This window comes from Pseudonaja textilis, unplaced genomic scaffold (assembly GCF_049901715.1).
Source record: "Pseudonaja textilis isolate UNSWEBS1 unplaced genomic scaffold, rPseTex1.2 PTEXSCF20, whole genome shotgun sequence".
In the NCBI taxonomy this organism is placed as follows: Eukaryota; Metazoa; Chordata; class Lepidosauria; order Squamata; family Elapidae; genus Pseudonaja; species Pseudonaja textilis.
Window position 1 is genome coordinate 3,397,802 of NW_028262864.1, and position 16,571 is coordinate 3,414,372.

Below are 16,571 nucleotides of genomic sequence, written 5' to 3' on the forward strand. Positions count from 1 at the left end.
TGAGTGGCTGATAAATTTTATAAATAAGTAAATAATGAATAAAAAAAGAGCAGCAGAGTTCGACTTCCGCTCTGCCCCGCCAGGGAAGAAAACCCACCCAACTTACAGTGATGAAGCCGTAGCCTTTGGACTGTCCAGTATCCTGGTCCCGCATCAGCATGATGCTGTCAATCTACAGAGAAGAGAGAGGTGCCCCCCTGCTAGAAAGCTAAGGATATCCCCTTCTGGAGATCTACCCCACCCCGTTCTCGCTCCGCCTCCCACCTTACCTTGCCAAACGGCTCGAAAATTCCACGCAGCATCTCTTTGGTGATGTTGCAGTGAAGGGAACCGACGTAGAGCCTCATGGGCCCCCCACTGCCTTTCTGAAGGTTGTTGGCCATGGCTGCCAGCCTGTTCTTCTCTGCCTATGAACACAGATTGGACAAGGGAGGGACGTCAAAAACCCAGCCAGAAATAACCCGCTGTTTATTTTTTAAAGGAACACAGGTAGCCCTAGACTTGTAGATTTTAGGGTTGTTTTAAAAATAAAAGTTTTCAAACCTGGGAAGCCTGAACGATAATTGGTACGCCCAGGAGGCGTTGCCCTGTCAGCCCGATGGCCAGTGGCACTGACTGTATCTCGCAAAACTCGACGTAAGCAATGCCCTTCGAGCGCCGGGAATTTCGGTCGGAGATGATCCGTACGTCACGCACCTGGCCGAAGGGACAAATGTGGAGAATGTTAAATGGAAGAGACCGAGGTGTCAAATGTTTCATGTCTGGGTTTATTTTTTATTTATTAGATTTTTCATTCCAGCTTTATTTTTATAAAAAAAAGTCAGTGAATGTAGATAATATCCCTTCCTCCTATTTTCCCCATAACAATAACCCTGTGGGGTGGGGTGGGTGTTGTGGCCGCCGGCAGCTAGTGGAGCTAGCAGCGGAGTCAGACGGTGAGGAGGTTGGGGAGGAACATGCGCCAGTCCTGGAGGCTGGGGAAGGTTCGGACGAGGGCTCTGCATCAGAGGCAGAGATGGGGCCAGGGCAGGCTAGCAGTCATCAGCTGCCTTCGGAGTCGGACAGCAGTAAGGTGGGGGAGCAGCTGGAGCCAGTTCCCAGCCTGCGCATGTGCAGAGCTTCCAAAAGAAAAGAGCAATTCGGAACTAAGGGTCAACGTGGGAGCAAGGCCACAGGTAGATGGTGAATGGCCCCTCTCATAGGGATTAAAAGAGGAGCAAAAGGGGAGGGGCTTTTGCTGGAAGCAATTCTTTCGTTGCAACAGTGTGAAGATCTGTCTGTGCTTCTCAGAGACTCTGTGCCAAGCCCTTCTTTGTCAGCACTGCATTTGAAAATATTTACGTGGCAGCTCTCCAAGCTAGATAAGGTCTTTGCTCCTAATTACACCCTTGAAAGACTGTTTGCCAGGCCATTGGCTGAATGTGAATGCAAGAAATTCACCTTTGTTTAATAAAAGGGGTTTTGCAGGGACAAAAAGTCTGCTTAGTGCTTTTTAGGAAAGCCTAGGTCAGAACACTGGGCTGAGTGTGTGTGACTGGCCCAAAGTCATCTAGCTGGCTTTCGTGCCTAAAATGGGAGTAGAACTGGTGTTTGGCCCAGTAGCCCAGCCAGTTTTCTTGTCTAAGGTGGCACTAGAACTCCCAATCGCCTGGTATTTGGCCCAAAGTCACCCAGCCGGCTTTCATGCCTAAGGTAGGACTAGAACTCCCAGTCTCCTGATGATTAGTCCAGTCACCAAGCTGGTTTACGTGCCTAAGGTGGGTCTAGAACTCACCGTCTCCTGCTGATTCGCCCAGACAACTTTTGTGTCTAAAATGGAACTAGAACTCATGATCTCCAGTTCTCTAGCGCCATAACCACTAGGCCAAACTAAGGATAAAACCAGACTGAGGTACCCACTAGTCCAGTTAATTGTAATCATGGACTGTGCTAGCTAGGTTGGTGGGAACTAAGCACCAGAATGGGCCAGAAGTCAGAAACCCACCCTCGCTTGGGGCAAAGTAAGAATTTGCCAAAGCCAGGGAGAAGGGAGGGGGAATATGACCTTGCCAACAGCCGAGAAGAAATCCTCAAGGTCTCGAGGGCGGATACGGGCAGCTAGTTGCATACAGAAGACAGTGCGGGCGTCACGTTCTTCGGGGCTCAAGCTGCCCAGAGGCTCCCTGTGTTGGGAGACAAGGGGAGTGATTCAGACCCAGAATTGGATGTTGGGGAGATGAGGCACGTTAAGAATCCTCTCAGTCATCACCCTCATCCATGTTGCAATACTCACCGAAGGGGGCTTTTCTCTCGGAACAAGGGACTCTTGCTGTGCCCAAACCGTCGTCTGTGGGGAAACAGAACACAAGCCCAGATCACAACTTCAGCAGCAGCAACACAATCACCGCAAGGGTTACTTACACAGCATGACTGGCCTGGCTTATCATCATGGCATAATGAGGTTATCACTGCAGATATAAGCCCTCGACCTATCACCGTAACCGAGCCTGTCCATTATGGTCACATGGCATAATGGCTGTTAAAACAGGTCGGTTAATTGACTGACTTGATTCTATGGTTTTTTGCTACGATCGTAAAGCAAATCAATGCTTTGCTGTGGATGCAGTTTTGCAAAAAAACCTGCCAAAATGCCAGTTTTTGGACAAAGCATTGTAAAACATGGTTTCTTGACCAGAGGTTGCTGGAAATGACTGTGAATATGGCCATGTAACCCACATTTGGTCACATGAGGTTCCCGTCCATTGAGAACATTTAATTCGGGTCGCAAGTCCCCTTTTGGGGGGTTAATTCCCCCAAATAATGTTGTTGTTCGTCATTTACTGACCCCGTAATCCCTTGCAGGGTGAAGACTGGGCAACTGAATGGAGCTAGCAGAGTGGTTAATAGCCGGTTGCCCTTCCTGTTGCCAATGCAGAGCTTTGTTCAGCAGATATATTCTCATTGTGCCCAGAGAGAGAAATACAGGTGAAACTCGAAAAATTAGAATATCATGCAAAAGTTCATTTATTTCAGTAATGCAACTTAAAAGGTGAACCTAATATATGAGATACTCATGCAAAGCAAGACAGTTCAAGCCGTGATGTGTCATAATTGAGATGATTATGGCTTACAGCTCTTGAAAACCCCAAATCCACAATCTCAGAAAATTAGAATATTGTGAAAAGGTTCAATATTCTAGGCTCAAAGTGTCCCACTCTAATCAGCTAATTAAGCCATAACACCTGCAAAGGGTTCCTGAGCCTTTAAATGGTCTGTCAGGTTCAGTAGGAATCACAATCATGGGAAAGACTGCTGACCTGACAGTTGTGCAGAAAACCATCACTGACACCCTCCATAAGGAGGGAGAGCCTCAAAAGGTAATTGCAAAAGAAGTTGGATGTTCCCAAAGTGCTGTATCAAAGCACATTAATAGAAAGTTATGTGGAAGGGAAAAGTGTGGAAGAAAAAGGTGCACAATCAGCAGGGATAATCACAGCCTGGAGAGGTTTGTCAGGAAAAGGCCATTCAAAAGTGTTGGGGACCACCACACAGACGGATCCTGGACATGGGCTTCAAATGTCGTATTCCTCTTGTCAAGCCACTCCTGAACAAACGTCAGAAGTGTCATACCTGGGCTAAAGAAAAACAGACCTAGTCTGTTGCTCAGTGGTCCAAAGCCCTCTTTTCTGATGAGAGCAACTTTTGCATCTCATTTGGAAACCAAGGACCCAGAGTCTGGAGGAAGAATGGAGAGGCACACACTGCAAGATGCTTGAAGTCCAGTGTGAAGTTTCCAGTCTGTGTTGATTTGGGGAACCATGTCATCTGCTGGTGTTGGTCCACTGTGCTTCATTAAGTCCAGGGTCAACGCAGCTGTCTACCAGGAGGTTTTGGAGCACTTCATGCTTCCTTCTGCAGATGAGCTTTATGGGGATGCTGACTTCATTTTCCAGCAGGACTTGGCACCTGCCCATACTGCCAAAAGCACCAAAACCTGGTTCAATGACCGTGGGATTACTGTGCTTGATTGGCCAGCAAACTCGCCTGATCTGAACCCCATAGAGAATCTATGGGGATTGCCAAGAGAAAGATATGAGACCGAACAATGCAGAAGAGCTGAAGGCCGCTATTGAAGCATCCTGGTCTTCCATAACACCTCAGCAATGCCACAGGCTGATAGCTTCCATGCCATGCCGCATTGAGGCAGTAATTGCTGCAAAAGGGGCCCAAACCAAGTACTGAGTACATATGCATGCTTATACTTTTCAGAGGTCCGATATTGTTCTATGTACAATCCTTGTTTTATTGATTGCATGTAATATTCTAATTTTCTGAGATTGTGGATTTGGGGTTTTCATGAGCTGTAAGCCATAATCATCTCAATTATGTCACATCACGGCTTGAACTATCTTGCTTTGCATGTAATGAGTCTATCTCATATATTAGTTTCACCTTTTAAGTTGCATTACTGAAATAAATGAACTTTTGCATGATATTCTAATTTTTTGAGTTTCACCTGTATCTGCCTCTACCTAGGATCGAACTCGCAGCCTGCTGATTGTGAGGGAAGAGCTCCACCATCTCGAACTACATCAATTTAGACAATCTCCTTCGGAAACTCCCAACCAATGCCCGTAGTGGCATGGATCCGAGAAGAAACAAGAGTATTTGGTAGTTCTGCAAACACTCCCTAAGTGAATGAGCAAGTTTTACACATTCACACTGCAAAACATTTGCCAAGTTGGGAGGCTAGGAACTGCAGAACGAGTAAAATCCCAGAAGGCCCCACCTTCAATTCCCTTTCCTGGGTTGTGGTTTCAGATCACCATTTGTCGAACACAGACTTCTACTTTGGAAAGGATTTTAGAGATCTTCTATAGTCCAAACCCCAGTTCAAGCAGGAGACCCTATTGCAGGGGTGTCAAATTTGATTTCATTAAGGGCCGCATCATTTGACCTCGAGGGGCGGGGCGGGAGGGAGCGGGGCCAGCTCAACATCACTCATGTTAGGGGCACCTGTGGCCAAGTGCTAAGGCAGGACTTCCCTCAGACCCTCCCTCCCTCTCATAATATCCTTCCTTCGCTTCCTTCCTTCCCCTTTCCTTCTTTTTCCTTCCTTGCTTTCTTCCCATTTTTCCTTTTTGTCTTTCCTTTCCCTTTCTTCTTTCCTGTCTCTTGGATGCTCAAATGAAAAAGAGGAAACATTTCTCCTTTTGTTTTGTTCTGCTTTTCGTTTGTTTTACTAGCCCTCTGCCACCCCCTGGGGGCTGTTTTTGGCCGCTTACAGCCTCCTGCAGCCAAAATGGAGCTGGGTGGGGGACACACGCACGCACCCCCCCAAGCTCCATTTTCGCTGGCAGAGGGTTGCAGAAGGCTGTTGCAGCCAAAAATGGAACATGAGGGGGCCGTGCACAGCTTCCCAAGCTCCATTTTCACTGGCAGAGGCACCGCAGGCTGGTCCGCTGTTTCCAGAGTGGCCCCTGGGCCGGATCTAAGCACCCAATGGGCCGGATTCAGCCTGCGGGTCTTCAGTTTGAGACCCTTGCTCTATCCCATTCTGGACAAATGGCTGTCCAGTCTCTTCTTGAAAACTCCAGCAATGGAGCACCCACAACATTTGGAGGCAAGCTATTCCACTGATTGTTCTCCCTGTCAGGAAACTTCTTAGTTCTAGGTTGCTTCTCTCCTTGATTGGTTTCCATCTAATCTAGGAAAACCATACTATGATCAGGCCCAGATGGTGTTTCCTTGTTTCCTTCCTTCTCACCCTGGGGGAGGTGGGCTGCGGTAGCGGACTCTTTCCTCCCGCCAGCGTTCTCGGCTCCAAGATCGGCTGGCTCGCCTATTACGATCCCGACTGCGGCTCCGATGGCGGCTTCTGCTCCTATGACGGCTGCGGCGATCCCGGCTCCGGCTGCGTCTACGATGACGGTCTCGGTCCCGACTATGGCTAGAAAGATCAACCGTATCAGATTTTGCATCAGGGGTAGGTTGGTGAAATGTTGCTTTTGGCATTTTCCCTGCAACTGGATTATTGAGTGAACTAGGTCTCCGTTTAGCCCAAAACTTAAGAATCAGAAACCTCGGAAAGCAGAACCCTTTGAGCAACAACAAATCCTGGAATGATGTGTGACAGGTTTCCCATTTATTAAATAGGGAATTTAACAGGCATTTTAAAACCAACAGCCATAGAAACCATAGTAAAAAAAAATAAATCTTAAACATAGGTAGTCCTTGGCATACAACTGTTAATGGAGTGTTCTCACCCAGCTCCCCAAACACGACAAACCCACTGACATGAATTCAAAAGATTCCTTTATTAGGAATGCCCGCAGCCCCAGTAAAAAGTTTCTCTTGCAGGCTAAGAAGTCTGGCCGACAGGGAGATGAATTAGTTGTCTGCCACATCTATTCAACAGAAGTGTTGGGCTCAATTGTGGCTGTAAGTCGAGGACAGCCTGTATATTTCATTTTAATGGCCCCTCCCAGATCAGGAGGGTTTAATCCCCCCAAGTGCTGGTCGATGGTCAGCAGAGAAAAACTGTTCTGACCCAGATCCCCAAACACAACAAACCCTTTGAAGTGAACTCAAAGATTCCTTTATTAGGAGCACCAACAGCCCCGGTAAAATGTCTCTCTCACCGCAGGCTAACAAGTATGTCCAGCCAGGAGATGAATAGTTGTCTGTCACATCTATTCATCTCCGCCCCCTGCCTTTTATCCCCAGAACTAGGGTGGGGCCTCGCTAGCAGTGGTGGCTCTTCCGTCACAAGGATCGGCCCATAGATTTCCAGTGCTCTCCTCTGCCTTCTGTGCATCCGTGCGTCAGGCACTGGACCCAGCTGTGCCTCCTCTTCCTCATCAGCCACCTCCAGACCTGGGAGCTGTTGACTCTCCATCTGAGGGCTGACAGACGGCCCAGGCTCCGCCTCTGTCTCTCTGCCAGCTCCATTCCCTCTTCCCCCTCGGAACTCAGGTTGCCCTGATGCTGACCCTGACTCCCACGCCTCCTCCTCCTTCAATTTGGCTGCTGGAGGGGCCTGCCGCTGATAGGCCACAAAATGGAGTCTGCAAATTACAGCCACAGGTCATAAAGGTTGCAATTTAATCATGGGGGCAACCCAATTTTATGACCTTTTTCTTTTTTGCAGTGGTGGCAAATGTTTTGTCTTTGCTTTTGCCAAACACAGTGCAGGTAGTTCTCAACTTACAACAGTTCACTTAGTGACTGTTCAAAATTACAACGACACTGAAAAAAGGGACTAATGGCCGTTTTTCATAGTTATGACCTTTGTAGCATTCCCCACGATCATGTCATCAAATTTCAGATGCTTGCCAACTGGTTCATATTTCTGACGATCACAGTGTCCTGGGGTCATGTGATTCCCCTTTTGCGACCTTTTGATAAGCAAAGTCGATGGGGAAGCCAGATTCACTTAACAACTGTGTTACTGACTCAACAAGTGCAGTGATTCACTTAACTGCAGTCAGAAAAGTCATACAATGGGGCAAAACCCACTTAACAAATTTCCCTCTTGTAGCAACATAAATTTGGGGCTCAATTTTGGTCGTTACCTCAAGGGCTACCTGTAATGTATAGCCAGAACTGAGAATTGCCCGCCCAAATCCCTAAGTTCAACTTTTCCTTCATTTAACTGCCTCCCATCGCTAATTGGCACCTGTGACTAAACAGACTTAAGCAAGATGTTTTCAGATAAGTCAGTTCAAGAGTAGGTTGGTTTGCAGCTGCCACCTTCTCCCAGCCACATGACCTTGAGGCAGCATTGCGGGGAGATACAGCAGTTACTTTTGCTTTCCCCAAAGCATTTCCCCTCTCCCATCCACTCTCCCCAGAATTCCCAGCACACTGTCACAAGCAAGGTCCTGTGTTAGCTTCCTTATGTGGGGATCCCCTCTGCTTCTACGTCAACCCCAGCCAGGGCCTGCCCACTTCTTCTGTGCTCTCTTCAGGACCATTCCTACCTGTGCCTGTGGTCACGGCTCCTGCTACGACTCCTCTTCTTTTTGCTGTGAAGGAGGAAGCAAGCCAGAAATGAGAGCCATGCTGAGGGAGGGGAAGTGAAGGGAGGGAAACCACACAGCACTTGCGGCTCACCTGCTGCTTTCCCCATTGCTGCTGGTGGGGGCGGTGTCCTTCTTTGCTTCGTTTCCTTGTTCCTCCAGAGACAGCTAACAAAGAGAGAAAGGAGGTTAGATTGTAGTCCTCCAGCTCCTTCCCTATTTTATCCCCTTTGGTTTTTTGGACATTACCTGGCCTGTGGCGGGGTCAGTTGGTGGCTTTGAGGGTCCTGGCTGGGCCTGAAAGAAAAATAGCAATAGCACTTATATACCACTTTACAGTGTTTTACAGCCCTCTTTAAGTGGATTACAGAGTCAGCATCTTGTCCCCAACAATCTGGGTCCTCATTTTACCAACCTCAGAAGGATGGAAGGCTGAATCCACCTTGAGCCGGTGAGATTTGAACTGCCAAATTGCAGACAGCCAGCAGTCAGCAGAAGTAGCCTGCAGTACTGCATTCTAACCACTGCACTACCACGGCTCTCCTCCTCATAGAAGAGTGGATTCAGCAGGAAAGAGGCACAGTGAGAAAGCAGGCACAGAAACACAGATTCCCTTTTCCACTTAAACAAACACGACGTCAACTAGCAGCATGATTCTGCTACCTAGCAGGTACAAAGTGATACAAAGAGAATTCTAGAAGCAGACTTAAATTGTCATTTGCAACGTGGAGGGCAGAATCCTGATCTCCAACCTCCAAAGGGCGCCCTCCTTTTTTCGTGTGTTCCTTAGAAATTTCAGTACTCATTTTTAGAAGCAAAAAAAGGATTGAATCATCCAGTCACTTTAGCCCAGCTTAGATATAACACCCCACATCATCTCTCAATATTCTCATTTTTTTTCTGTTACTGAGAATAAGGGGGACAACAGAGAGATTGTGTCTCCAATAAATATTAATATATAAGAGTTTGGAGCTGGATTAATGCAGATTAAACAGTCTTTTGACATTGGAGTGAATATCGTCCTTAAAACACAATATTTTGCACAACACTCAGGACTATATGGTTACAGGGACTAGAGAATGGAGCTGGCACAAGCGGCGAACACTGAAAGGGAGAAACCTATATTTGCAATATAGGTAATCCTTGATTTACAAGCATTTGTTTATTGACCAAAGCTACAATGCCACTGTAAAAGTAATTTATCACCGTTTTTCACATGATTGTTGCAGCATCCCCTGGGTCACGTGATCAAAATACAGATGTTTGGCAACTGATTCATATTTACGATGGTTGCAGTGCCCTGGGGTCATGTGATTCCCCTTTTGTGACCCTCTAACTAGCAAAGTCATTGGGAAAGCCAGATTCACTTAACTGTGTTACTCACTTAACAGCTGCAGGGATGCAATTAACATCGGTGGCAGGAAAGGTCATAAAATGGGACAAAACTCACTTAACCATCTCGCTTAGCAACAGATATTTGGGACTGCATTGTGGTCCTAAGTTGAGGATTGCCTGTTAACTGATTTTGAGGCTGACTTCCAAGTAAATGGAGACCAGCAAGACTGGGAGTCCCCCCCCACCCCCCCCATCAGTCTTCCTCTTCATCCTCTGCCAGCCTCTAAGAGAGTTTTGCTCAGCTTGGAAGTGAGATGGGGTGTCTGGGAGGCACAAGCTGGACCAGCTTTAATTAATGAAAACCTATTTGAGGCTCAATTCAGCAGAAAAAGAGCAGCCATCTTATTTTATCTTATACAAATTACAGAAATAAATTTCTACACTTTTTTTCTTTTTCTGCTAAAAAAAGGAAGGTACTTATATTTTGAGGAGAAATTGAAAGAATGCCAGATCTGGATTAAGGAACTGAACAATATTTTGAAAACTTGAATCTTGAATTACATTGTGTCAAACCTGCCATAACTTAAACCTCTATATATAAACAATCCTTGGCTCCATTTGTTGAGAAAAGTATAGTTTTATTAGCGGTCAAGGATATTGCAGTATTGCAAAGCCAGAACTGAGAATCACGTGCCAAAACCCTCAAGTTCTCCTTTGTCCTCCCTTAACTATCTCTCATTGCCCAACCCGGTGTAACCCAATGTCAGCCTTGGAAGCCATATTTTACATAGAAGCTTCAAGGCTGCCACATTTAGTGCCTGGGAATTTGGGAGGGGGGGATTTCTTAGACAGGTAGAAGACTAGACTCAACAATGTTCTTCTATAAAGTCAGGCAAGATGTTTTCATAATGGACAATCCAAGTGCAGTTTGGTATGCGGTCCCCTCCTCCTTCCAGCTGGGTGACCTTGAGGCAGCATCTCCTGGAGATACAGGGCTTACTTTCATTTCCCCCCAAAGCCTTCCCTCCTTCATTCCTTCTCCCCACAGTTCATGGCAGTCTGTCTCTTCATAGCAAGCATAAGATGGCAGCTGACACACTGCTTTTATCATTATCTTTGGACTCCTGGCAAAATACAACACAGTAATACTTTCCCCACAGGTTTAACTTGTTTCTGATTTTTAATATCCTCACTTCCTCTTTCTTGTATGGGGCCTCCAGCATAGCTTCTATCACAATGTCAAAGTCGTCGGAGGCCATGCCATCTTCTTGGGTCTATGAATAAGGAGAAAGAGAAAGAGAAGAATAAAAAAGATAAGAGCTTCCCGGTGGAAACCGCCACTGTGCCATCTTCTCCAAACAAAAGGGAAAGCTGGATACTCACAGGATCCCGGGATGGATTGGGGAACGCTAGATCCATGGCTGGCCCAAATGGGTGGGCTCCCCACCACCCCGAGGCACAGGAGTAGCTGGTGGAGAAGCAGGTCTAGCAGGCAAAGGAGTTGGTCAGCCTGGAAGAGAAAGAGAGGCCTGCATGGATTTGAGGAGTGGAATATGGAACAGGAGCTGGGCCATCTATGTTGCCTGGAGACAAGATGTTCTACACTCTGGACTGGAATTGTGCTCTAAAACCACCTGTCTGGAACCCTCTGGAATATGTATCCAGCAAAGAAGAAAACCCCACCCCCTTCAAATTAATCATCCGCCAGCTTTTTACATGAAGGAAACGATCATTTATCACAATTGGCCTTTGCTTCCTTTTTCTCCACTATTTCAGAGCAAACTACTTGCTAAAGTTACATGAAAGTTATGAGAATCTTCCTTTTTTTAAAGGAAGGAAGGAAGGAAGGAAGGAAGGAAGGAAGGAAGGAAGGAAGGAAGGAAGGAAGGAAGGAAGGAAGGAAGCTTGCTTGCTGGGTGAAAAAAAATCAATATCTTGCAATAACGTTTCAGACTTCCACAACTTTATTCAAACCTGCAGTTATTTTTACAGAACTTTGGAAACTAAGTAGAGATTGCCAAGCTGATTATTTGGGAATGCAGTATTTCTCAATCTTGGCAACTTTAGGATGTGTGGATTTCAATTCTCAGAATTCCCCAGTCTTTAAAAATCCCAGCAATTCTGGGAGATGAAGTCCACATATCCTAAAAAAGCTGTTAAGATTGAGAAAAACTAGGAAGGCAACACTGCCCTTCTGGACTTTGCCATCCTGGGGGCAAAAAAGAACATTTCTAAGAGTTCTCCTGTTTGGCCCAATCCTAGTTATAAACATGTATAACCTGCAGGATTGTAACTGATATAAGCCCACTGATTTCACTAACTCAAAACAGGAGCAAAACTACTCTCTGCTCACTTGTAGGAAGATTTCACAACAATTTTGGCCCTTTCCTAAACTTATTCTGCCCTCTCACTGACCAGCTCAGAAACAGGGAGCTTTTTTAGTAGCTCAGCATGAGAAATCTAATTTGTACCTTTTCTTTCTTGTTTCCCATTCTTTACCATGCCTTTCCCTTCCCTATTTCTCCTCCTTTTTGCTTCTGTATTTTTGGGTATGTTATATCAGAGTTCCTCAACCTTTCTGGGTTGGTGGCCCAAAGTGGAAGGGGGAAAGAAGATTTTTTGGGGGCAGGTATGTGCGCACGCGAGTGGGGTCACAAGTGGTTGCGACGCTCACACGAGTGGGGCAATCCTCCACGATGCACAAGTGGGGCTGTGTGTGCACACACCAGCCAACCACTCGTAAGGCCCAGTTATGACTAGGCCAAAGACAGGTAGTGGGTCATGGCCCACAAGTGTGGGGACCCCAGTGTTATAGCATAAATAAAATTGCTATAAACAAGAGAAATCTAATTTGTAACACCACCATAAGTACCTGCAGATCAGAGCACTAATTGATGCTGATATTAAGACAAACAGAACAAGGCATTTCAAATACCTTGCTAAAACAAGTTCAAGACAGGCCAGGAAGCCTCCAAAACAGTGGTTCTCAATCTTTTCTTCACCATGAACCACCTTTAAATACCTTTTATGGCCATGGACCCCCAAGACTTAAGATTTAAATTGTAACACTTCAAAAGCCTCTGTGGATCCCCTGAGACGACATGGCAGCCCACAGGTTGAGAACCACTGCTCCAAAATGTTGTAAGCAGAAGGAATCAATCTGTTCATTTCTGCATCTTTCACAGAACCTTTTCAACAGATGCCAATGCAAGTCTAGTTTTCTCTGTCAACTCACCTTTCTTTCCCTGAACTTTTTCTCTTTCCCACTGGGAAAACAGTGCCTGAAGGCCTCCCAGAAGAGAGCCAAGCCACCTACCACAGCACCACTACAAATGTTATTTTGAATAAAGGAGATTGCTATCATTTGCAAGTTGCTGTATAAGTGTGTGGGAGTTTCTAAAAAGCTTATTTCAATTTCCAAGGGCAAACCCTTTACATTCCTCCTTCCACAAAGTCTCAAGACTGCTCATCTTTCTAAAATAAGAATATAACAGGATAACTGTTATGGAACTCTGCCCTAGAGGTTATCAGGAACTGTACATTTTACTCTGATGGTTTCTTCCCACTCTGTGTTACCTATAAAAGGATTCAGTTGCTACTTATTCTAAAATAAAGGGAAATTTACTGGAATGTAAGTGCGAAATTCATCTCTTCATCTCCTAACAATTTGACCAAACCAAAAATTTGTTTAAAAACCCTGACAATATCTAGCAATAAAGACAACACATATTAGAAAGTATAGCAAGATGTTGTGGCTCTGAGGTTTGAGCCTGCATTGTTAGAGGATGAAGACTTGGACAATGGAGAAGAGGAGGATTTGGAAATGCCTTCCTCCCCAGGACCTTCCTCTTCAGCAATGCCTTCCTCCCTGATTGTGCCTCAGGTGTTGGCAGATAACCGAGAAGGAAAACCTGAGGCTAATCAGGAAAAGGAGGAGAGCATATCAGAGTCTCTGAGAATCAAGCAGAGGAATGCTGGCTTGATGCGAGGCAGCGTCGCAGGCAAAAGTGTGAGCTGCAACGCAGGAGGAAGGGACGAATCAGAGACTGAGCTGAGGGACTGACTCACCGCACAGGGAATAAAAGTGGGTGTGTTCGCTGAGAGTTTCGTACGGGACATGTGACTTATTCAGAGGCGCTCCGGATTATTCTCTGTGTTGATAGCTTGTGTGATTTATATTCCTGCTTTCTTGTCGGACTTGGCAGACAGCCTGTGTGAGACTGCCAAGAACTTTATTGGCTCAAGGAGTTAACTCTATAATTACTGGATTTGCTTGTTTGTTTGTATTCAATTGGAATTTGGACTTCTTACCTCCTTTGTAAAGGTGAGACATAACAGCAAGATACTCATTTTTTTTCTTCAAAATGCCCTAATCTTTTTTTTTTTTTACAATGAGAGCTCTGAAAGTACATACTGTGCATTCTACTGAAAAAGCAAACACTACAAATGGGTTTTTAAATTTTCCAATGGGCAGGTCACAGGGACCGCAAAGTTTTTTTAACTTACAGGCTCATAAACACAGAGGTTCACCATTGGTTTAAATCATGTAAATTGTGGAAAACTGACAAAAATGAGATGTGGATTGTTGAAATCAGCCACCTGTAGTTCTCTGCACATAGTAAGGTTCCCTACAGACACAAGAAGCCTTTTGAAATGCAAATGAAATCCAACCGAGCTTTATCCAAAGAGGGCATTATATTCAGATTTATTGACTTAAAACTGCAAAATGCAAAGAAGCTTCTCTTCCTATTTTCTTGCTGCAAACACTCATATTCTATGCAAAATTCCAAATTGCCAAATTTTAGGAAAATAATAAAAACAAGTACACTCTAAAAACACATTAACAGCCTTCAGGTCCAATAGATCTGAAATATTTTCAACACTTCTGGAAAAAAAACTGGAAACTTGTACGCCTCCAATTCTAATTAAAATTTCATCTTGCTACCTCCCTCCCCCCAAGATCCTTTTGCTCCAACTTCCAGGTTAAGAATCCTTTTGAGATCCAAAAACAAAACAACAGATTTTATAAGCCAGTATTATAACACATTCATCCAAGCCCACTGAGTTTATTATCCTGAAGCGTCCAAATTACTGCCCTCAGTTCATGGAATTTACTTTACTAGAGCATATCTGTTGAGGTAATTCCCCGTTAGGAGAATGAGCGCACACAGGGAGATGTAGTGATAGTGAAAAATAACACACAACCACCACACAGATACACTGTATTGTAAAATGTAGGTTTTTATTTCCAATAAATGTTTAAGCAAAGTCCAAACAAGCAGTCCAAGTCATTCAGTTAAAGCAGTCAGTTTTCAGTCCAGGGATAATCCAAATAACAAAGTCCAGTATCAAAAACAGCTCAGTAACAGACTTCCATCAAATCCAAGAACAACTAGTCAATAATCAATAGGGAAATGCAGGAACACTCTCTCAGCAACAACAACAGGACAACCCAGGTTTCTCGCTCCATCTTATGGTGGTTTGAGGAACCACACCCAATTACAATTTTAGCATTCCCTTAAAGAGATATAGTATTAAAATGTCTATCCTGGTTTATATGTTTTCCAACCCACCTGTTAGGTGACTTACATTCTTAACAATATCCACACAACTTCCTTGTTTATTAGGCTTTGTTTGAGGAAGTCACACATGCATTCAAGCCCAGATAATCTCACACCACAAGCTTTTCCTAACAAGACACAGGATTCTAGATTTCTGAAAGCAAGCAAACAGGGTTGAAACCAATTTCATTTTCTTGCCCTAAGCCATTTCCATGCCTTTAGACTCTTACTCCATGTTAAGCTTACTGAAGAATCCACTCACTTATTATCCAATTAAAAAACAAGAATGACATAAATGCAACTTCAAGGACTCTGCAAAGATGACAGCTGACCACTGTTCTGGGCATAAACACAGCAGAATCAGGGCAATTTTACTTTGTTAAGATCTCAAAATTCTCTGGAAAAAAGTGTCTGTGGAGATTCTCAGTCATCCAGGTCATAGTTGTCTCAAAGGTGCTTTTTTCAAAAGCCAATTGGACTATGGGGTTTTTTTCCTAGAGGAAGTTTTATCAGGAAATAGTTCATCTGGAAATAAGCTCTATTAAGCAAAATGAGTAAACCTGCAATGGAAGACCCCAAGCAAAGACCAGACCAAGGAACAACTCTTCAGTAAGGCAAGGCCATGCTGAATAACCATTTCAGAATAGTCTAGGGCAATGGTTCTTAACCTGTGGTCCACAGACCCCTAGGGGACCATAATGTCATCACAGGGGGAGTGGAAAAGCATGAACAAATGTTATGATTTAAATCTTGAGTTAAGTCTTAGGGGTCCATGGCCACAAAAAGTATTTATAGGGGGTCCATGGTGAAAAGTTTGGGAACCACTGGTCTAGGGCAATGTTTCTCCATTTCAGTGACTTTAAGATGGGTGATTTCAACTCCCAGAATTTCCCAGTCAGCATAATACTCTCTCTCTCTCTCTCTCTCTCTTGTGTGTGTGTGTGTGTGTGTGTGTGTGTACAGAGCAGTCTCTGTGATTGTGTATGCGTGTGCATGTATATATGCATATATGCATACATATGTATCCAGCATATTTAGTCCAACCATCATAAAGATGCCAAGGTTGAGAAACACTGGTTTAGGGTCCCCTGTCTGAGCAGCGGGTTGGACCACTAGACTACCTCCAAGGTCCCTTCCAATGCTGTCATTCAGTCATTCTGAATTTTCCTCCCGTTTTAGCATCTCTCTCCCCTCCCCCAGCAGATTTCTATCCCATTTTCCCCAACCCTCAGCCTCAAAGGGGCTGTGGCTTCTTCCTTATCCCTTTGTTTCTCAACCATGTCCCCCTGAAGATGGGTGGACTTCAACTCCCAGAATTCCCCAGCCAGCTATATAGGTTGGGGGATTTCTGGGAGTTGGAAGTCCACCCATTTTCAACCGGCTAAGGTTGAGAAACGGTGCTTTAGCTGATGGGCCTCCAATTATGGCACCTACCTCTCCTTCCTCACTCCCACAGTGTCCTGGCTTTCCCTGGAGGCCTGCCTCGCCCAAACTATAAAAGCAACGAACCACCAGCACACCTATGGGTAGAAAAGCAGCGCCACATGGATCAGGGAACCCTTCCTGCCATGTTCCCAGTCCAAGGCTTCCTCTCGTCAGCTACCTGCCCCACTCCAGCTGCGCCCCTTCCGCCCACCGGCCCCTCCCCCAAAACACACTTCCGGGAAGGCCAAAC

The 16,571-nt window shown here is 45.2% G+C and overlaps 1 protein-coding gene and 1 long non-coding RNA gene across 6 annotated transcripts in view; one reads left to right on the forward strand and one right to left on the reverse strand.

Moving 5' to 3' along the window:
• The window catches only part of LOC113451694 (putative RNA-binding protein 23), a 46,446-nt gene that overhangs the window by 29,508 nt on the left and 367 nt on the right, over nucleotides 1-16,571 (reverse strand). For 4 of the 5 annotated variants that reach the window (XM_087918911.1, XM_026723080.2, XM_087918912.1 and 1 more), the window contains exons 2-12: nucleotides 10,719-10,845; nucleotides 10,529-10,609; nucleotides 8,250-8,297; nucleotides 8,095-8,168; nucleotides 7,962-8,006; nucleotides 5,747-5,929; nucleotides 2,273-2,326; nucleotides 2,045-2,162; nucleotides 544-696; nucleotides 270-407; nucleotides 107-172 (exon numbers count right to left, since the gene is read on the reverse strand). In XM_087918911.1, the coding sequence (XP_087775037.1) occupies nucleotides 107-172; nucleotides 270-407; nucleotides 544-696; nucleotides 2,045-2,162; nucleotides 2,273-2,326; nucleotides 5,747-5,929; nucleotides 7,962-8,006; nucleotides 8,095-8,168; nucleotides 8,250-8,297; nucleotides 10,529-10,609; nucleotides 10,719-10,754 (996 nt within the window). In that variant the 5' untranslated portion in view covers nucleotides 10,755-10,845. Of the gene's footprint in view, nucleotides 1-106; nucleotides 173-269; nucleotides 408-543; nucleotides 697-2,044; nucleotides 2,163-2,272; nucleotides 2,327-5,746; nucleotides 5,930-7,961; nucleotides 8,007-8,094; nucleotides 8,169-8,249; nucleotides 8,298-10,528; nucleotides 10,610-10,718; nucleotides 10,846-16,330; nucleotides 16,417-16,571 lie in introns of all 5 variants that reach the window. The other variant, XM_026723079.2, reaches the window with a different exon arrangement.
• Nucleotides 1-16,571, forward strand: part of LOC148123746 (uncharacterized) — a 53,141-nt gene that overhangs the window by 7,677 nt on the left and 28,893 nt on the right. The gene's annotated exons all lie outside the window — the stretch shown is intronic.